Consider the following 23,037-nt stretch of genomic DNA (forward strand, 5'->3'; position numbering starts at 1 on the left):
CCTCCACATGGATGGCGCATCTAACATGTGAGGAAGTGGTGCTGAACTAATACTATACAGCCCAAGCGAGGTGAAGCTGGAGTACGCTCTCCGATTCAGATTTGAGGTATCGAACAACGAGGTAGAGTACGAGGCACTAATTGTTGGGCTCAACTTAGCGAAAGGGATGGGTGTTAAACACATTGTAGTATGCAGTGACTTGCAGCAAGTAGTAAACCAAGTCAATGGTAATTATGATGTTCGTAGTGCAACTATGGCAGCCTACTTAGCTATAGTCAAAGAAATCCTACTAGGCTTTCACATCTATTTCATCAGGCAGATATCGAGGTCCGAGAACACTGAGGCCAAATTGTGTATATAGAGGATTTGCCTCAGCCCAGCATTCTCGGGGGGTAGAAGAGGTCGCTCTTGTGTTTCAAGCGGAATCGAACTGGATTGACCCATTTGTCGATTAGCAAGTACTAGCGACAACACCATGCAAAATGTGTATATAGAGAATTTACTTCGAAGCATTCTTGGGGAGGTAGAAGAGGTCGTTCATGTGTTTCAAGCGGAATCAAGCTAGATTGACCTGCTCGTCGAGTATCTACTCCATGGGACCCTACCTGCAGAACGCAATGTAGCTCGGAGGGTGGAGCATCAATCAGCTTGCTACATCCTTATAGACAGACGACTATATAGGAGGTCCTTCATGCTCCCCTACCTATGTTGCTTGCGACCCTCAAAAGTTGAGCTCGTACTTCATGACATCCATGAAAGGTTATGCGGAGGACACTTGGGGGACAGAGCACTCACCAAAAAAGCACTAAGGCAGGGCTACTATTGACCCACTATGAAGGCAGATGCACTCAAGTTTGTCAATAAATGTGACAGATGTTAGAGGCATGCCAACATCCTCCATCAGCTTGTCGTCGATCTGAAGTACCTGACTAGCCCATGGCCCTTCGTGTAGTGGGGAATCGACATCCTTGGTCCATTTCCGCTGGCAACCGGGCAGAGGAAGTTCCTGGTCGTGGCAGTGGACTACTTCATGAAGTGGGTGCAGGCAGAACCATTGGTAAGCTTCACAACTCGGAATGTGCAAAATTTCTTTTGGAAAAACATCGTGTGCCATTTCAGACTATCCAAAGTTTTGATATCGGATAACAGGAAGCAATTCGAGGACATCAAATTCCAGAACTGGTGTATCGAGATGGGGGATTCAGCAAAATTTCACTTTAGTAGCACACCTGCAAGCAAACGGACAAGCGAAGTGACGAATAGGGCTATTCTTTGTGGTCTGAAAGCTCGCCTTGCACTAGTTAAAGGGTTGTGGGTGGGCGAGCTGCCTAGTGTCCTTTGGGTCTACTGGACTACCATCAAGACTGCAAGGTGAAACCCCCTTCAACCTCATGTATGGAATGGAAGTTGTGATTCTAGCAAAGATTAAAGTACCGACGTTGCGACTCGAAGCATACGATGAAGAGGTGAATGATGACGAACTCCTGACCAATTTAGACATGGTTGAAGAGGTACACGACCTAGCCTACATTTGAACTACGACTTACCAACAGCGAGTAGCTCGGTATTAGAATGCCCGGGCCAGGAAGCGACTATTCTGAGTCGGCGACCTAGTCCTCCGTAAGGTAGTGGTACCTTAACTCGACGTGGGTAAGCTTAGTCCGAACTGGGAAGGTCCATACTGGTTGAGACGGGTGCTTAGAGAAGGGACCTACGAGCTCGAGACCATGGAAGGAAAATAGGTACCTCGATCTTGGAATGTTGACAACCTGAGGAGATACTATCTATGAAACTCCAATGCAACTAAAAAAACTACTAAGTCCACAAAGATCATTGAGCTGATCCAAAGGACGACGAACTAGAGAGAGGACCCTAAGTCAATCCCCAAAGCCTAAGGGTTATGGTGCCGAGCTAACAAAAAATCTCAACACAATATAAGACCTAGTTGTCTCTTCGGCATGGGCAGAGAAGTCATAGTCGCCTCTTCGGCATAAGCAGTCTAAGTCCTAGTCTCTTCTTCGGCATAGGCAGTATAAGACCTAGTCGCTTCGGCATAGGCAACCAAAAACCCCAGTCGCTTTGGCATGGGTAAGTCAAAAGTGGCTTGTGCACAGACAGGTCGGGCATATACCTTACAGTGTCTGTTCACCCCAGCATACATGACATCGGGTTATTCCTACTCGGGTCTAGCTCATCATCTCGCAGGAGTAATCTACACTTAGAAAAATTTTGTGCACAAGAGTTGTTGAACTATTGTATTTTATTAATGAGACACTTCGAGTACATGGAAAAAAAAAGAGAGAGACTACAACTATTTAACCTAGCTTGGAGGGTTGGGACATCAAGTATTTACGGGGGTCCAAGAAAAGAGGCAAATAGATGTCAATCGATATGGGGCTCCTCGTCCCCAACAGCAATATCAACAGGAAGGTCAGTCTCCATGTGGTCCTCGGTGGCAGCATCTCCTTCTCCCTCCTCCACTGTCTCTTCCTCAAGGAGGTCGTTGCCACTCTCCTCTAAGGAGTCCAGGTCATTGGCAGCCTCCTTAGCCATCTCTTTGGTAACCCAGGATGTGGTGATAGCGCTAAGGTCGAGCTCGGGGAACTCCCATCGCGTCAGCCACCTACTGAGCTTGATGCCCTTTGTTAGACAGTTTTGTATGCCCTTAGCTTCAATCAAAATGATGTACTTTATGAGTTCATTGTAAATGAATAAAAGAGCATATTTGATTCATGTTCCCTTGGTATGTTTCTGTGTATTACCCTTAAACTGGACACTTAATGAGACTCGTGTTAGTTTAGAATGTTCACAGCCAGTGGATCGGTTTGGGGAGACCTATCCTGACAAGGCTGACACTGTGGTGCCACCAAGTCGGTTGGGGTGGCTTGTCTCAGCTACCAGGGTGAGACCCTAGGCACATACAGTGTGGGATTAATTAAATCTTTGAACTGGACCAGATTTTCAGTATTGCCCTGCACCTTGGAGATTGATGGGCAAAACTAGAAAGATACACCCGATCCATAGACTCGATTATGATACTGCACTAGGTGTCGGATTGGGCTGTCTTTGATGTACCAATCAGTGAGATCCTTAGCGGGGGTCAAAACCTAGGTATGTTGGGATAGTCTGAGGATTCATCTGAGTGGGTGATCATAGTGACAGGATCAGCCCCTTTGTCAGACAAAGGTAATGATCGGGGATGCACTCTCACTGATGGAAACCAAGACTGCCGGCAGCCGATTTCATTCGTTGAGATTTGTTTTGCACAATATATTTTATATGAGATATAAAAGTATATATATTATGGTTTCAAAATGTTTGCAAAAAGGTTTTAATTCCCGGGATCCATACTTGAGAGAGTGCAGCACTGTTCCTTGCAGCCGAGGGAGAGGCCCTCTCTTGTCGGGCAGTGTATGATCATTATGGGCTGAGAGGTTAAGTGTCAGGCCATTGAGGATAATACCTAATTTGCTAATCTTGCATCTGCCCACAGTCCCTGGGTGTTACATGGTGGCTTGGCCCAGGGACCACTTAGGGCAAGTGTTGGGCCCATAGAGCCCATCTGATGGGTTTCAAGGGGTGCACTGTCCATAACAGTGTATTCGGCCAGGCCTTGTAACAAAGGCTGGGCTGAACCCATGTGGCTGATGTGTAGATCAATGTTTGGGTCCCACGCCATACAAGGAAGCCCAACTAGGCAGCAGTTTGGAAGGCTTAATGAATACATAACCCTAAATGGGCCTTAAGCCCATTTCAAACTGGGCTAATTTGATTAGTCTTTAAGGGGCGAATTCTGAGATAAGATCAGCTGATAGTATTGGGCCCACACCCTATTCACTCAGAGAGTCCAAGATCTAAATGAGATTTAGATTTGGAAACTTCTTAATTAGATTAGGAGATGGCTGATCTAATCTGTAGATTAGATAAGGATTATCCCTTATCTTAAAGGGACTTCTAATCCAGATATGATTTGGGTTAGCAACTCCTAATAGGATTAGGAGCTGATCCCTTTAAGTCTATAAAAGGAAGAGGGGGTGGCAACCTTTTAGACACAACATCCAACAGACACAAGTCTAGTCTTTAGAGCTGAGATCACAGAGGAGAGAATTCTGCACCCTACAAATTCTCTCTAGCCGCCTCCTTCCTACAGCCGCCGCCTATAGCAGTTCGATCTCCATTGCTTGGGAGAAATCAAGATTGGATCTTGATTCCAATCTTTTGGAGGAAAGGTTGGTAGGAGTTGTATTCACAAGCCGTCCAGGTGATTCTTGGTAAGAATCAAGTTCTTAGGAAGGACACTGCTGATTCTGCTCCACCTTACACTGCGCCATCTTCAGTGGGAGCAGATTTTGGTTTCTACCTTGGGCGTGAACACCTCAATTGAGAGATATTATTTCTCTGTATCAGGTATTATCTCTCTCTCCTCCTTTTGGTTCAGATCTGGTTTAGTTTATGGTTCAAGAATGATCATTGAAAATATGATTTTCTAAATAGGGAATTCGATTCCCAATTGAAGGGAAAAGAAAAACTTTTGAAATTCGCTCCCTTTATTCCCCAATCTTGGGCGTCCATGTGATGGATTTCCTATCCCTTCACCCTTGTGGTAGGTAGTCGTGCCGGTCTCGATCAATAGATTGTGTTGCTCCACCGAAGACTTGTACTCTTTGACATCCTTAACCTTGGCCTCTTCCAACTCTTCAGTGAAGATCTCAATGTGCTCCTTTATAAGCTCTTCAAGGTTTTCCTTTTCTCTCTGAAGGGCCTCCCTCTCCTCTTTGAGCTTCTTCTTCTCTTCCATCAGCAGCACGATCAGCTCCCTTTGAGCTCACGCATCCTTCTCTAGTTTATGGATTTCGACACGAGCTAAATCTAATTTGCGCTGAATGCTCTGGGAAGTCTCTTCAACTTGGAAGGCCCACTTCAGCTACACCTCAAACTAATAAGCAAGGGCATGGATCACGGAATTCACCTGCCAAAAAAAAAATCTAAGTATCGAGAAAGAGGCGTGAAGAAAATAGTCCAAGGTTTAAGTACGTACCACCATGTAGTGACTCGCTGCTCTAGCCTCGAGCTGAGCCACCGGCAGATCGGCCCAATGTACAACCTCATCGGAGAAGACCGCCTCCTTGCTCTTGAGGAGACTGAACCTTGGTGTCAGAATGCTCCAGGCTACCTAGAAGGTGTCATCCCTCAAAGGGGTGCCGCCTAAGTGCGTTGAGGCTTAGATGTCGGGGTCTCCTCGAGTAGGTGAGGTGGAGAAGCTCTGCCTTGGTCTTTCTCGACCAAGTTGATAACTGGTGGGTGCTTGGCCACTAGGGGATGCTTGGGAATCATGGTGTTGACGTTGGAAGTGGTGGTGGATTCGTGGAGACAAGCCTTTTTGGAGGCCCTCTTCTTTTTCCCCTTCTTCATGCTCCCAAAGAGCTTGGCGGCAGGAATATCAGCCATGGCTACTACAAAAGGAAATGAACAGGGTAAGTTGCAATATCAAGATAAAACAAGACGAAGAAGAAAATATATGTGCATACACCAAGGTAACAACCTACTCGGAGGACTCAGCCCAGTTTTTACGAGCTTCTCTTCGGACAAGAAGTCCTTCAGCTGCAGGTTAAGATCGACCCAAGAGCAGATAATCGCCTAAGTTTCACTATTTAGCTAAACCCCGTGTTCACTAATGGCTGTCCTCCACTCCGTCGAGAATGGCCAACCCCTGTCTATGGAGACTACGAAGTACCACCTTTTCCAAGCTAGCACTTTATTGGGGAAGCCATGCAAGACTTTGTAACCCAGTCGAGGAGAAATATAGTAGCTGCGCTTCTCATCCTTAAGGACACAGGCTGAGTTCTTCTTAATAGCACAGATCGAACTAAATATGTCGAGGTTAAGGGGTCTGTTGTACTCGTGGAAGAGGGAAATGATATTGACGATGGACCGGATGGAGTTCGGGTGGAACTAGTCTATAGTGACATTAAAAAAGTGAAGGACACCTACAATAAAGGGGTGAAGTGGAAAATGGAGTCCTGCTACAAGCTGTTCCTCGTAAACAGTGATCTCGTCTGACTCATGATCCTAGGGCTATTAACCCAAGGGAATGCTGCACATGTGGTTATCAGGGAACCGGTAGTGGGAAGCTAAGAATTGTAGCCTTTAGGTGGTCATAATGGAAGGGCCGAAGCTGTCTGGTTTCCAGCTGGGACGTGAGGTGGACGCTCCCTGTTTGGATACCTCACGATTTTAACCCAACGCATCTGCCCTATCTGAAATGAAATCCGGATCTTTGACTGAAGCACTTGTCCCAATGGCGAACCCATCACTCCCATCAAGGAGTCCATCTATACTATGACTAAACATAATAGACTAAGAAGGGAAAAAGACAACAGAGCAAGGGAAGACGAACTCACCGTGAAGATCGAGGAAAGTGGGATGACCTCAGACACGAGAATAATAAACACCGAGATGGGAGACTTCAACGTGACCTCAAGGAGCTCAATTATGTTGTTTATGGCGAGGAAAATGGGCTCTTAAGCCCCTATTTATAGCCACCATAATTGAGGTTCAACGGCCAAGATCTGCATGATCCAATGACTCCTATGAAAACTGATTGCACACCACTCGAGGTTGAAATCAGTTGAGCGCATGTTTTGACGTCCACAGAGCTTATAATCGGTGTGACATCCGCACATACCTGATCCGCAATCTGGGTCATTTCTTGTCGAGCCAAGCGGTCATACAAGTCCGACCGAAGATCCTCCCTTCGTACCATCTAGACATCATGCCAAATGAAGGGTTGCGAGATCCATCACATGGATGCCCAAAGATTGCGGAATAAGGGGCGAATTTAAAAAATTTTTCTCTCCCTTCAACTGGGAATCACATTCCCTATTTAGAAAATCATATTTACAAGGATAAATCTTGAACCTTAAACTGAACCAGATCTGAACCAAAAGAAATGGGAGAGAATGATACCTGATACAGAGAAGCAATATTTCCCAATGAAGGTGTTCACGCCCAAGGAAGGATCCAAAGGCTGCTCCCACTGAATATGGCGCAGTGCAGGATGGAGCAGAATCAGCAGTGTTCTTCCCCAAGAACTCTGTCCTTCGCAAGAAACAGCAGGATGGAACGTGAGCACAGCTCCCTTTTCAATCCTTTCTCAAAGAATTGATGTCAAGATCCAATCTTGACTTCTCCCACAACTGGAGATCGAATTGGCAAACAGGGCGACAAGAGCAGGGAGGCGGCAAGAGAGTATTCGCAGGGTGCAGAATTCTCTCTTCTTGATTTCAGCACTAAAGAGGATCTGATGTGTTTCTTGGTCTCTCTCAAGGCTGTCGCCCCCTCCTTCCTTTTGTTAACTTGAAAAGATCAGCTCCTAATCCCATTAGGAGGTGCTTATCCAAATCATATTTGGATCAGCCTTCTCTTCTAATGATAAGGATAAACCCTTATCTTATCTGCAGATTAGATTAGCTTTATCCTAATCTTATTAGGAGGTTTCTAGATCTGAATCACATTCAGATCTAGACTCTCTGAGTGGATAGGATTAAGACCCTATCCTAATTGCTAATCCATCTCAGAATTCACCCCTTTAATTAACTAAATTAATAGCCTAATTCGAAATGGGCTTTAGGCCCATTAAGCTTATGTGCTCACTTAACCTTCCTAACTGCTGCCCAGTTGGGATTCCTTGTATGGCATGGGACCCAAGCATTAATCTACACATCAGCCACATGGGTTCGGCCCAGCCTTTGTTACAAGGCCTGGTCGAATACACTGTTAAAGACAGTGCACCCCCTAAAATCCATCAAATGGGCTCTATGGGCCCAACACTTACCCTAAGTGGTCCCTGGGCCAAGCCACCTTGTAACACCCAGGGACTATGGGCAGATGCAAGATTAGCCCATCAGGTATTATCCTCAATGGTCTTACACTTAACCTCTCAGCCCATAATGATCTTACATTGCCCGACAAGAGAGGACCTCTCCCTCGGCTGCAAGGAACAGTGTTGCACTCTCCACTTATATGGATCCCGGGAATTAAAACCTTTTGCAAACATTTTAGAAACCATAATGTATATACTTTTATATCTCATATAAAATATACTTCGCAAAAACAAATTTCAACGGTTAAAATCGGTTGCCGGCAGTCTTGGTTTCCAACAGTGAGAGTGCATCCCCGATCATTACCTTTGTTCGACAAAGGGGCTGATCCTGTCACTATGATCACCCACTCAGATGAATTCTCGGATTGTCCCAACATACCCAGGTTTTGACCCCCGCTAAGGATCTCACTGATTGGTACATCAAAGACAACCCGATCCGACACCTAGTGCAGTATCATAATCGAGTCTAGGGGTCGGGTGTAACTTTCCAGTTTTTCCCATCAATCTCCAAGGTGCAGGGCAATACTGGAAATCTTGTCCAGTTCAAAGATTCAATTAATCCCACACTGTATGTGCCTAGGGTCTCACCCCGGTAGCTGAGATAAGCCACCCCAACTGACTTGGTGGCACCACAGTGTCAGCCTTGTCAGGATAGGTCTCCCCAGACCGACCCACTGGCTATGAACATTCAAAACTAACACGAGTCTCAATAAGTGTCCAGTTTAAGGGTAATACATAGAAACATACCAAGGGAACATGAATCAAATATGTACTTTTATTCATTTACAATAAACTCATAAAGTACATCAATTTTGATTGAAGCTAAGGGCATACAAAACTGTCTAACAGCTCCCATTTGCACTTAGGTCCAATCAGGTATTAGCTAGAGTCCCATGCTTTCCACGTGTTTCTCAAAAACTTTCTGTGATAGTGGCTTTGTCAATGGGTCTGCTACATTATCCGTTGACGATACCTTCTGAATCAGGACGTCCCCTCTACCAACAATCTCCCGCAGAACGTGGTACTTCCTCTCGATGTGCTTCGACTTCGAGTGGGCTCGTGGCTCCTTAGCTTGAGCAATGGCTCCATTGTTGTCACACAACAATGGGATGGGTGATGTGTCGGACGGAACTACTCCCAACTCATGAATGAACTTCTTTATCCATATGGCTTCTTTGGCAGCCTCACTTGCAGCAATGTACTCGGCCTTAGTCGTGGAGTTTGTAGTGGACCCCTATTTGCTGCTTTTCCAGCAAACAGCACACGATCCTATCATGAAAACATATCCAGATGTAGACTTTCTATCATCTGGGTCTGACTGGAAATCGGCATCTGTATACCCTTGGATCTGTAGTGAACTACAGTCAAATACTAAACAAAACTCTTTTGTCCTTCGAAGGTACTTAAGTATGTTTTTCACAACAGTCCAATGCTCCTGCCCTGGGTTGGCCTGAAATCTGCTTACTACACTCACTGCCTCAGCTATGTCAGGATGAGTGCACAGCATGGCATACATGATGCTCCCTACGGCAGAGGCATAGGGAACGTCTTTCATGCCATCAATCTCCTCAGAAGTCTTGGGAGACATCTTCTTGGAGAGAGTGACTCCGTGCCTAAAAGGAACATTTCCTTTCTTGGAGTTTTCCATGCTGTATCTTTTGACTATTTTGTCAATGTAGGCAGATTGGGATAATCCTATTATCCGCTTCGATCTATCTCTATAGAGTCGAAGACCCAGTATATAGGAGGCTTCTCCAAGATCTTTCATGGAGAATTGTTGTGATAACCATACTTTCACCGTAGTTAACATACCTACATCATTCCCAATGAGTAGAATGTCATCTACATACAGAACCAAGAAGGTAACCTTATCTCCACTATACTTCCTGTAGACACAGGGTTCATCCATATTCTGCTCGAAGTCAAACGATTTGACGGCAGAGTCAAAACGGATGTTCCAACTTCTAGAAGCTTGCTTAAGTCCATAAATGGATATATTAAGTTTACATACCATGTTTTCCTGACCTGCAGCAATGAAGCCTTGTGGCTGCTGCATATAGATATCTTCAGTAAGATCTCCATTCAGGAATGCAGTTTTGACATCCATTTGCCAAATCTCATAATCATGGTATGCTGCTACAGCTAGCAGGATCCTAATGGATTTAAGCATAGCCACAGGCGAAAAGGTTTCCTCATAATCGATACCCTTTCGCCACCAGACGAGCCTTGAAGGTCTCAACCTTACCATCGGGGCCCTTCTTCCTCTTGTAAATCCATTTGCAACTGATTGCTTTTACCCCGGAGGGCGGATCTACTAGAGTCCAGACTCCATTGGTCTCCATTGAGTCCATCTCTGCACTCATGGCCTCCACCCACTTCTGGGAATCTATGTCCAACATAGCTTCCATGTAAGTCACGGGATCCTCCTCACTAGTCAAGGTTTCCACCAGGTAACTATCCTGGTCATAACCATAACGGACTGGTGGCCTGGATACCCGAGTGGATCTTCTAGGTTGGTCACTACCTGGAACTTGTGGGACATCTCCCACTGCTCCTGAGCTCTCCTCATCAAGAACAACTTCCTGACGATGGGTGTCCAGGATATAGTCGGTTTCCAAGAATTGCGCATTACGACTGCAGAACACTTTCTGCTCACTTGGGTCATAGAATAGGTAACCTATAGAGCCTTTTGGGTAGCCTACAAATAGGCAACGGCTGGTCTTGGATTCCAACTTGTCTGCACTCGTTCTCTTAACGTGTGCTGGACAACCCCAAATCTTTAAGTGTCTGACACTTGGTTTCTTTCCGGTCCAAAGTTCATATGGAGTATTCGGAACCGATTTGGTTGGAACCCGATTCAGCACATAAATCACAGTCTCTAATGCGTAACCCCAAAAGGATGTGGGTAACTCTGAGTGTATGAGAAGCGACCGGACCATATCCAATAAGGTCCTATTCCTCCTCTCCGAAACACCCTTAAGTTGTGGTGTAGCAGGAGGAGCTAATTGTGATACTATCCCATTGTCCTTTAAGTAGTCCCTGAATTCGTCAGAGAGATACTCGCCACCTAGATCTGATCGAAGGGCCTTAATTTCTCTCCCTAACTATTTCTCGACCTCTTGTCTAAACTCTTTGAACTTTTCAAAGGATTCAGACTTGTGTCTCATTAGGTACACGTAACCGTATCGTGAAAAATCATCTGTGAAGGTGATGAAATACACGTGTTGATTTCGTGTCCTAACACTCAGGGGACCACATACATCAGTATGTATTAGGTCAAGTGTGCCCGTACATCTTTCAGGCTTACCGTTAAATGGTCATTTCGTCATCTTGCCTTGTAGGCAAGGCTCACAAGTGGGAAGATCTTTATAGTTAGAAAATCCAAACGACCATCATTTACCAACCTTGTGATTCGGTCAACACCGATGTGGCCAAGTCGATAATGCCACAGACACGTGGGATTAACTGTATCACGAGCTCTCTTCTTAGGGATTTCAGCCGACGTAGTTTCGGTTATGTTAGTTTCTAGAGAAGGATGTAGAACATAGAGACCGTTCTCCAGTTCCCCGTATGCGATGAATCTGTTGTTTTTTTTAACAGTAATCGTATTACTAAAGAAGACAGAATAACCATCTGCACACAGTTTTGAGACAGAAATCAAATTTCTCCTTAAATTTTGTACATAAAGACAGTCTTTCAGTACAATTATTCCTTCTCTAAAAATTAATTCCACGGTTCCTATGGCCATGGCTGCAACAGTTACAGTAGTCCCCAAGAAGAGTGTGACTTCTCCTTCACTCAGCCTTCTGCTTACCTTGAACCCCTGCAGTGAGTTACAAGCATGAGTCGAAGCCCCGGAGTCAATACACCAGGAAGCAGAAGCTACCAACAAATTGGTTTCTATAACACAAGTTTCGAAGTTACCTTTCTTTGATTCCAGGTAGGTAGGACAATTCCTTTTCCAGTGGCCGGTCTTCTTGCAGAAGTGATAGGCATCCGATGCTTTGTCTTTCTTCTACTTCTTGCTCTTAGTGGCTTTCTTCTGAGGCTTCTTTGCCTTCCTCTTTCTCTTGCCTGTCTTGCCAGCTTCAACAAGCATGGCTACAGGCTCATCCTTTCTAATCAGTTCCTCAGCTCTTTGCAACATATTGCTGAGCTCTTGTAAGCTGACATTCAGCTTGTTCATGTTATAGTTCATGATGAACGGATTAAAGGAAGGAGGCAAAGAGTTAAGGATAACATCTATCTGGGTAGCAAGGTCCAGCCCGGATCCAAGAGCCTCCAGTTCGTTGATGTATCCCATCATCCGAAGACAATGGTCGTGAACTTGTTGACCCTTGGACATTTGTGCGGTCATGAACTGTTTCAAGACCTTTTGTCGAGTAGAACGATTCTGCTCTTCATACATTGTCCTGAGACTATCCAATATGTCTTTAGCAAGTTCGATCTGATCGAACTGCCTCTGTATCAGGTTGTCTAAGGAGGCAATGATGTAACACCGGGCAAGGGAGTTTTTCTCCTCCCATTCTTGATAGTCTCTCCTTCGGGCCTCAGAAGCCCTATCACCCGGACGCTCCGAGGCAGGATTCTTTGCCACTTTGTCCAACTTTTCAGAAGCTAGGACCAGCATAAGGTTCCTGTACCAATCAGCATAGTGTGGGCCCTTCAACTTGTTGTCATCAAGTAGTTTTGCAAAAGATCCGTTTGCCATTTTCTGATAAAAGAGCAAATATCAGTCCACAACCTAATTTGATTCATGTTCATTTCATAGATGTGGATTTTAATCTATGATCCATTTCCATTTATTCGTCTCTGAGATTTCTCTCCTCTCTTAGTGACGGAGACTACGGGTTGTCTCTGGAAATGTGGGAAATCACATAGGGTGCATGGAGCCAACTGTTTCAGCTGCATAACCCCACCACCTTTCTGTGAAGGATCACATCCACTCATCATATGAGTTTTCCCTTTGGCCTCTGTCAGACAAGGTTTAGAGCCGTTTTTAGGTAAACCTTTCTGTCCAGTGAGTGCTTACCCATCATATTCGTGAACGCCAAGGTACCGTGAGAGAGTTCCCATTTTCTGGTGAAGCCCCTCCCACATCGGTCTATGACGCCCCTATCATCTTATGAAACACTCAGACAAGCCCAACAGCAAATGGATAGCCCATTTTCTGGTGCGTTTCCTCAGTACTGAAGGACCCATCCTCATGCTAATGATGGAAGGCCTTTAGAGAGTTCATCATATGAATCTCCTTATCACACGCACTCATATTAGTTGGAGGGAACAAAATTACGCCCTAGTTTGATTTAGGTCAAACCAAAGTGGCTCCCACTGACTTTCATAAATCTAGATTTTGGTGGGCCTTAAATCGGCTAGGGTTCTGCACGCAACCTCTTGATGAGGTGTGGGGCTCACCACTGAGGGAAGTCATCCAATGACTAAAAGGGACACCATGGCAATGATGTGCATTCAGCCATGGTGTGCGCAAGAGCCACTGTCGAATGAGCATGGGCCAAGTACTTATGGCCCATGTACGCAGCACATCACACATCCATACATCACATGCAGGGATAAATTGATACAACAATTAATTATCTGTAAGGCCCGTTGGAAGCCCGTTAAAATTCCATAATATTAACCATTAATATTATCTAGGTATATGGGCTGAATTAGGGTTACCTAGTTCGGTCCATATAGCTTTATCCTTTGAAATGGGCTTTTGCAGTTTTAATTATTTAAAACTGGGCCTTTACAGGCTGGGCCGAATTAACCATTTAATTAAATATCAATCCTTATGCCAATTAGTGGGAAATTAGGGCTGGCATTCAGCCTTGATTAAACCCTAGAATTGGTCCAAATAGTTTTGAACTAATCTTGGTTCGAATGGGTCTAGTGTTTGATTTTTAATTAAATCCTTAATTCAAGAAAATAATTTGAAATTAAATACTGATAAAAGGAAAAACAAGAATCAGTCAAACAGGGATGTTCGCACAATCCTTCCTGCAAAACAGAGGTTAGATCACAGAATGTAGTTTCACAAACTGCAAATCGCATATAGCATTTCTCTTATCTGCGAAATCTCCTTCTCTGCGCCGCCATCTTCGATCCAAAATAAAATAAATATAAATCCTATTTCTATTAATAATTACATCAGATCGAATACCTATACATTGAGTCTAGAAAATAAAAAAAATTATTTACAGACCCAAAATAAGTCAAGAACTGCAAAATCGCAGATTCCCTGTGCAAACCAAGAATTCGATCTCCTCTTGTACGAACAGCCCATAAATCAAGAAAATTATAAAGAATAATTCTAAATAATAATCAGATTTATTTAAAATTAATTTCAGATTATTTGCCCAACTGTTTTGGGAACAAATTTCCCAAAACCTAATCTGCGCAAATTGGGTAGAACGCCTTCTCCCTAATTACGCAGGTTCAGATCTGAAACAGAATGGTTCAAGATTTGAACCTGTGGCTCTGATACCACTGAAGGGTTGAGAGATCCATCACATGGATGCCCAAAGATTGCGGAATAAGGGGCGAATTTAAAAAATTTTTCTCTCCCTTCAACTGGGAATCACATTCCCAATTTAGAAAATCATATTTTCAAGGATAAATCTTGAACCTTAAACTGAACCAGATCTGAACCAAAAGGAATGGGAGAGAATGATACCAGATACGGAGAAACAATATCTCCCAACGAAGGTGTTCACGCCCAAGGAATGATCCAAAGACCACTCCCACTGAATATGGCGCAGTGCAGGATGGAGCAGAATCAACAGTGTTCTTCCCCAAGAACTCTGTCCTTCGCAAGAAACAGCAGGATGGAACGTGAGCACAGCTCCCTTTTCAATCATTTCTCAAAGAATTGATGTCAAGATCCAATCTTGACTTCTCCCACAGCTGGAGAACGAACTGGAAAACAGGGCGGCAAGAGCAGGGAGGCGGCAAGAGAGTATTCGCAGGGTGCAGAATTCTCTCTTCTTGATTTCAGCACTAAAGAGGATCTGATGTGTTTCTTGGTCTCTCTCAAGGCTGCCGCCCCCTCCTTCCTTTTGTTAACTTGAAAAGATCAGCTCCTAATCCCATTAGGAGGTGCTTATCCAAATCATATTTGGATCAGCCTTCTCTTCTAATGATAAGGATAAACCCTTATCTTATCTCCAAATTAGATTAGCTTTATCCTAATCTTATTAGGAGGTTTCTAGATCTGAATCACATTCAGATCTGGACTCTCTGAGTGGATAGGATTAAGACCCTATCCTAACTGCTAATCCATATCAGAATTCGCCCCTTTAATTAACTAAATTAATAGCCCAGTTCAAAATGGGCTTTAGGCCCATTAAGCTTATGTGCTCACTTAACCTTCCTAACTGCTGCCCAGTTGGGCTTCCTTGTATGGCGTGGGACCCAAGCATTGATCTACACATCAGCCACATGGGTTCGGCCCATCCTTTGTTACAAGGCCTGGTCGAATACACTGTTAAAGACAGTGCACCCCCTGAAACCCATCAAATGGGCTCTATGGGCCCAACACTTACCCTAAGTGATCCCTGGGCCAAGCCACCTTATAACACCCAGGGACTGTGGGCAGATGCAAGATTAGCCCATCAGGTATTATCCTCAATGGTCTTACACTTAACCTCTCAGCCCATAATGATCTTACACTGCCCGACAAGAGAGGACCTCTCCCTCGGCTGCAAGGAACAATGTTGCACTCTCCACTTATATGAATCCCGGGAATTAAAACCTTTTGCAAACATTTTAGAAACCATAATGTATATACTTTTATATCTCATATAAAATATACTTCGCAAAAACAAATTTCAATGGTTGAAATCGGCTGCCGGCAGTCTTGGTTTCCAACAGTGAGAGTGCATCCCTGATCATTACCTTTGTCTGACAAAGGAGCTGATCCTGTCACTATGATCACCCACTCAGATGAATTCTTGGATTGTCCCAACATACCCAGGTTTTGACCCCGCTAAGGATCTCATTGATTGGTACATCAAAGACAGTCCGATCCGACACCTAGTGCAGTATCATTGGAAATCTGTTCCAGTTCAAAGATTCAATTAATCCCACACTGTATGTGCCTAGGGTCTCACCCCGGTAGCTGAGACAAGCCACCCCAACCGACTTGGTGGCACCACAGTGTCAGCCTTGTCAGGATAGGTCTCCCCAGACCGACCCACTAGCTGTGAACATTCAAAACTAACACGAGTCTCAATAAGTGTTCAGTTTAAGGGTAATACATAGAAACATACCAAGGGAACATGAATCAAATATGTACTTTTATTCATTTACAATAAACTCATAAAGTACATCAATTTTGATTGAAGCTAAGGGCATACAAAACTGTCTAACAAGCGGTCATACAAGTCCGACCAAAGATCCTCCCTTCGTACCATCTAGACATCATGCCAAATCCACATGGGCTCGTCATGAACTCCCTGCGCCGGGTCATGACCCCTGGCATGAGGAGTGTGGGCAATTGATGAGGGCCTTATCAGTTTCAGGAGCCCGGGTGTTCGGGAACCTCGGTACCTAAGCCACTTTGGCACCCGAGTACCGGAGTGACACGTAATCGATTCTAGAAGCTTCTCAACGGACTCTAAATCTCCTTGGATCACACCGCATAACAGCAGGCCTAATCCTCTCCCTGCCCAGATCGGAAGGTAACGATAGACTTCACTCACTAGTACGTTACTCTCCTTCTAAAGCGGAATGGATCCCACCTACACGGGTCGAGGATCCCAGAGCCGTTTCGTGAAACCCACGACAACTCAACTATATAAGGGCATCGTCCCCCAAGACCTAGGTACGCGTGATTAAGTGCATTCTAGCTCTCCTATTTCTCAACTCTCAGCTCGCATATCATAGTTACTAACTTAAGCATCAGAGCGACCTCGCCAGGTTAGCCCCCCTTGGTTCTCTGATCCCTACCTTTCTTTGTAGTTCAAACGACCTACTTGGCGACAGACATCTGAGCTGCCCTACAGGTAGGAGTATCCAGACCACGCACCATGAGATATTGCTGACCCTTGGCCATAACGAGGATTAATAGTACTAATGTTCAATCGGGATGGGATGGGAATGGGGAGTGAATTCTTCATCCACCTTGATTTCAATTATTTAAATTAAATATATACATATATAATATTATTTATATTAAAATATATTTAAAATATTTTTATGTTTTAAAAATTCTTTATTTTAAGTAAGTCTATTTTTTAAAAATAAATTTAATTTAATAACTCAAGAATTTAAGTTCTCAAAATGGAATTTATCTCCATCGGTGATTGGGGATGGAAAATCATTTTTATCCTTAATGGGGATTGAGGTCGTAGATGGGGATTTATTTCAAAGTTAGAGTCGGAGAATATGGTCACCACCCCATTGCCTTTCCTAATGGTTGTTACAACAACCTATGATTCTAATTTCTAACATTGCAATTATTTTTTTTGCAAAATGTGAACCAGTGATAAAACTATACGTCAAAGCTGATATCTTTAATTTTGTTAATTAAAACCTTGATAGATAAGGACTTTTTGAATTTTATATTTAGGAATATATATGAACAGCCCATGAAAATTGGTGGATGAAATTTGATGGTGTAAGCATGCTTTTTTTTTGTGAGTAAATATGGTATATGATTGAAAAGTCTAACTTGAGAATGTTAGGATGGTCCACCTGAAAGACACTGATAAAAAAGATATTTAAAATAAATACATTTTTAGGTAAATCCTATGCTTGATGCCATGACTCGAATGTTATTGGATTTATATCTATACCATGTGAATATTAAATGACCAGGGTGCCAGCCATATTCTATATTATTTGACTTGCTGTATAATGTGTTTCAGAATCTATTCATATGCATGCAATAGGCGCCTTAGATTCTGCTAATATCATCAATGTCTATATTTGCATACAAACATAATATAGAGCCAAATAAAATGGAATGGTGAAACAAGTTTTATGTAACCAATTCTATATGTACGTGTGTATATGTAAATATGTATCATTTAAAATATTATTTGATCATAATATATGAATATTGTATGTATGGTTTAAAGTATTGATATATGTATCATTCGTGGGGATATGTGCGATGCCCAGGCTTTGTTAAAATAACTTGAGGCAAAAGGAGTTAGGAGTGCAGCTTGAGTAGGCTTAATCTGAGCTGGCCCAATTCAACCAAAGATTTTGCATAGGTTGGGCTTGAGTTTTCAACTTCAAGTTGGGCTTAGGCCAAAAAATTCAAGCCTAACCTAAATTCAATTTGGGCTTCGGTTGAGGCCTTGGGTAGCCTGAGCCCGATTTGACCAATTTGATCCCACCCAACATTTTGTGATGTACATATCTACATATTATCAATATATTCTACCTAGAAATTGGGCTACAAAGTTCAACACCTCTAATCTCAAGCCCAGCTCAAGATGTTGGACTAAATCTCGGGTTATGCCTAGGTTGGTAAGAGAAAAATTATTGATAATTTTCAATAATTACTGATAATTTACTAAGATATAAAAAAAATAGCATGACAATAATTACTGATAATTTACTAACTTAGGCCGGAGTTTACCAACCTAGGCCCAACCTAAGCTTAACCGAACATCTTGGGTTGGACTTGGGCTTGGGCATATTGAGCTTTATAGCCTAATTTCTAGGTAGAAAATATTGATAAAATTGGTTTGGGACGAGTTTAAACTACTCGAGGCCTCAACCCAAACGCAACCTAAGTTTAGGTCTGCCTTAAGTTTTTTGGTCTAGATTCATCTTGAAGTTCAAAAACTAAAGTCCAACTTGTGCAAAAGCTTGGGTTGAACTAGGTCGAGCTCAAATTAGGCCCAACTAACCCAAGGTGCACCCCTATCTCCTTTTGCCTCAAATTCTTTAAACAAAACTCGTGCATCGCAGGGTCCCCCTAGTAATTAATAGCACTAATTTTAATTTATAGTTACTAATAGTAATATTAATTACTAAGAATATAAATATTTTATGAATTTTTTTAATTATTCACAAAAATAGTTAATAATTATTTTTAACTTTTATAAGTCTTAATTTATAAAAGTATTGCTATATATATAGATAGATTACTATTATTAACAATATAATAGTTAATTTAATAATCAATTTAATTATTCATGAAAAAAATATTAATCTTTGATTTTTTATATTAATAAAAAAATAATTATTATTGGTAATTAATTAATTTGTTGGTAATATATCACTAATTAATTAATCATGAAATATTAATATATCACTAATATTAATTACTAAAAGCTGTAATATTTTTGGTATTAAATTTTAGAAAATTTTAATAAATCATGGATATAAATAATAGATTTTAAGTGAATTTTAGTATTTTCTAATAAATCCTGAAAATATTTAATTAATTTTTGTAAACTATTAGTAAATTGTCAACAATGTTAGTAATTAATCCCAAAAATATTATTAAAATAAAAATTATTAATTATTAAAAATAGTAATCTTTTTTTGGGAATTTTTAATTAACCATGAAAAGATTAATTTATTTTGGTATAAGTTATAATAAAGTAAAATGAAAATTTTAATTATAGACAATAGGTAATATACCATTCAAAGTAAATGGGTTGTAACTGGATAGAATTAATTAATGAAAACCAAACCATACCCAATCCAATAAACCACATCACTTTGGTTAAATGGATCCAATAGAGCGAGCGAGAGAGAGAGAGAGAGAGAGAGAGAGAGAGAGAGAGAGAGAGAGAGAGAGGTCTTAATTTGAAGTAGGGAAGTAGGTATTTGTTAATTAAAAAAAGTTGGTTATGAACAATATTTTAGGAATGATGAGATATTTTTTAAGAATTAGGACCTTTAGGAGAGTTTTAAGAACAATAAATTAGGATTGTGGAGAGGTTTTAGGAGAGAGGGAGAGAGATTTTAGGAATGTTTTTATTAAGTAGACATTTCAATGGGTTAGGAATGATCTTAGGGAGAGAGAGAGAGAAGTGAATTGTAGAGAGAGAGAGATTTTAGGTAAAATATATTGAGCTAGTTAATTAGAAAATGAAGATAGAGTGAGGGTAATGAAACAAGGAGAGGTATGGTAACGTTGCCCATCTTATATATATATACACTAGTAGGGACCCATGCGGAAAGATTGAATAATTTTCTTTATTATTAATCAATTGATAAATTAATAATAAAAAATAGCTATTAATTAACTAAAAGTATTCAAAGTTATTGTTAATATTTAAAATTTTATAAATTGTATTTTTTATTTAATGTTGATTTATAGAAAATAATTATTGTTAATTTAATATGAATAAATTTTTTAATAAATTTAATCTTATTAATCATTTATAGTAATGAAATGATAATAATTAGAAAAAAACTAACATTTTTATTAATTTCACTAATAATTAGCAATCATATATTAACAATCACTAATAATTAACATTAGAAAAAAGCTAACATTGTTAAATGTAGTTCTCAATTTTATAGGAATTAGTTAAAGCGTTTTCAATTTCTATAAAATGTTGTTAATTAATATGAATATAATAGTATTTACCCAAATTAGTTTAAAAAGTAGTGATAAGTTATATTAATAATAGTATTTATTAATTTTTGATAATTTATTAGCCGTATTTATTAAGTTTTGATAATAACACTATTTAATACTAATTGAATATAGGTTGGATTAAATATTAACTGTGTTTAACTATTTATTAATTGATATGAATATTTTAAACGAGAGAAAGTGGATATAGATTGGGGGAGAGATTTTAGGAATTGATTGGGGAGTGAGGTAAGATGATAAGGTTCTAATGGCTTAGAGGAAATACCTTAAGAAAGAGATTCTAGGAAAATTTTTAGATAGGTAATTGGGTTGAGAATGATGTCATGCCTTAATGGAAATGGTGGGAAGGAGAGAGGAGAGAGAATCAAGGAAAATGCAGGGTGGGGGCACTACTGGAAAAGCTTAAATACATACAAAATGCAAATGCAAATGCACTACAAATGCATTTGTCACCTTTTCTATAAATGCAAATGCAAATATGTACAGCGTAACTACATACAAAATAATACAAAATATACTACAAATTTGCATTTGTATTCTTTCCAACTCAAAGACCGAAGAGTCAGGTTGGCAGCGGCCAGCGAGTGAGTGCAAAGAAAACGAAGATGGTTCACGTCCTCATGGTCTCGTTCCCCGGCCAAGGGCATGTCAATCCCCTGCTAAGGTTAGCTAAGCTGCTGTCTTCAGAAGGTCTATTGGTCACCTTTTCTACCACTGAATCCATAGGCCACATGATGAAAAAAGCCACCAACATCCCAGGCACAAGTAGCGCAACACCCATAGGCCAAGGGCAGCTCAGATTCGAATTCTTCTCTGACGGATGGCCTGCTGATGACAACTCCAAACGCCAAGACATAGATGGCCTGCTGCATCAACTTGAGACCGTCGGGAAAGACTCCTTCACTTGTCTTGTAAAGAAACAAGCTGAAGAGGGTCGACCCGTTTCTTGTCTCATAAATAATGCTTTTGTACCGTGGGCGTTGGACGTGGCCACCGATTTCGGCATCCCATGTGCCGTTTTATGGGTTCAATCTTGTGCTGTCTTCTCTACTTATTACCATTATTTCCATCGTTTGGCTCGCTTCCCATCCGTAGATGAACCCCATCTTCCTGTCCATCTACCTGGGCTGCCAATTTTAAATTCCCATGAGGTACCCAGTTTCTTGCATCCCTCCACTATCTACCCCATGCTTGGGAACTTGATCCTGGGCCAGTTCCAGAACCTCTCGAAATCATTCTATGTGTTGGTCGATTCGTTCGAAGAGCTCGAACATGAAGTTATTGAAGCCATGCCTCATTTGTCTCTGCCGCCGTTAAGAACCATTGGTCCATTGTTTAAATCTATAAAAGGAAGCAGCAGTAACTCCTCCAACGGCGTTCGTGGCGACTTCTGGACTGCCGCAGAGGGCTGCATACAGTGGCTCGACTCTCAACCGCTGTCCTCGGTCGTGTACATCTCCTTCGGCAGCATCGCCTTTCTACCTAAGGACCAGATGGAGGAGATGGCCTGGGGGCTCTTGAAAACCGGGTTGCCCTTCTTATGGGTGGTGAAGCCACCAGCAAAAGAGATAGCCACCGACACAGGACTACCAGCTGGGTTCATGGATAAAGCTCAAGGTAAAGGGATGGTGGTAGAATGGTGTCCACAAGAACAAGTGCTCGCACATCCATCGGTTGCTTGTTTTGTGACCCACTGCGGGTGGAACTCGTCTATGGAGTGCCTGACCTCCGGTGTGCCTGTGGTCGCCTTCCCCCAATGGGGTGATCAGGTGACCAACGCAAAGTTCTTGGTTGACGTGTATGGAGTAGGATCGCTCATGGGACGGAGCGACAGAGACAGCCAATTGATTTCGAGGGAAACAGTGGAAAGATGCATTCTCGAAGTAGCGCGAGGGCCTAAGACAGAAGAGGCGAAGAAAAACGCCCTAAAATGGAAGAAGGCAGCAGAGAAAGCGGTGGCCGACGGTGGATCCTCCCACCGGAATATCCAAGCTTTTGTGGATGAAGTTCGACGTTTGGCATTGACTGTAACTTCCTTTGAAATAAATAATTAGCTTCAATTCTTCAGAAATCAGAAGCCATTTGTTAGTAGTCAGACGGAAGCTACTTGTTTGTGCTTCGTAAAATTATAATCCGACGGTCGTCACAGAAGCAGATGTGGACTCGTAGTCCAGCTTGTGTTAGCAGTGAGCTTTCATTCCTTGCATGCCCTCTAGATCCTCCTTTTACGTTCTTTAGATTGGAATCTTTTATTCGTTGTTTGTAGAAGGGTTTCTTGCAGATAAGGGCAACTTTTTGCCTGAATATTAATAAAAAGTAATATTTTTATAAAATAATTAAGATAACTTTTTCAGAAAAATATCACAAAAAGGGCAGGAATACTGTTCATCGTCTTCTCTGACTCTGTATTCAAGCGAAGAAATGTGTGCGATGGTTCCACTCTACTTTGCCATGTTGGTGGCGTATGGTTCGGTGAAGTGGTGGAAGATATTTACGCCGGAGGAATGCTCCGGCATCAATCGGTTCGTTGTCGTGTTTTCTGTTCCGGTGCTATCATTCCACTTCATATCTCAGAACAACCCAT

The 23,037-nt window shown here is 42.0% G+C and overlaps 1 protein-coding gene across 1 annotated transcript; it reads left to right on the top strand.

Moving 5' to 3' along the window:
- The first annotated feature begins 20,935 nt into the window (after positions 1-20,935).
- On the top strand, positions 20,936-22,786 carry LOC148877295 (gallate 1-beta-glucosyltransferase 84A24-like). Its single transcript, XM_088946501.1, has one exon. It carries the CDS (start codon positions 21,059-21,061, stop codon positions 22,505-22,507), a length of 1,449 nt encoding a protein of 482 aa, XP_088802627.1. The 5' UTR covers positions 20,936-21,058; the 3' UTR covers positions 22,508-22,786.
- Positions 22,787-23,037: the final 251 nt, after the last annotated feature.

Source organism: Nelumbo lutea, chromosome 1, assembly GCF_056320005.1.
Source record: "Nelumbo lutea isolate HS-2025 chromosome 1, American lotus-T2T, whole genome shotgun sequence".
Lineage (NCBI taxonomy): Eukaryota > Viridiplantae > Streptophyta > Magnoliopsida > Proteales > Nelumbonaceae > Nelumbo > Nelumbo lutea.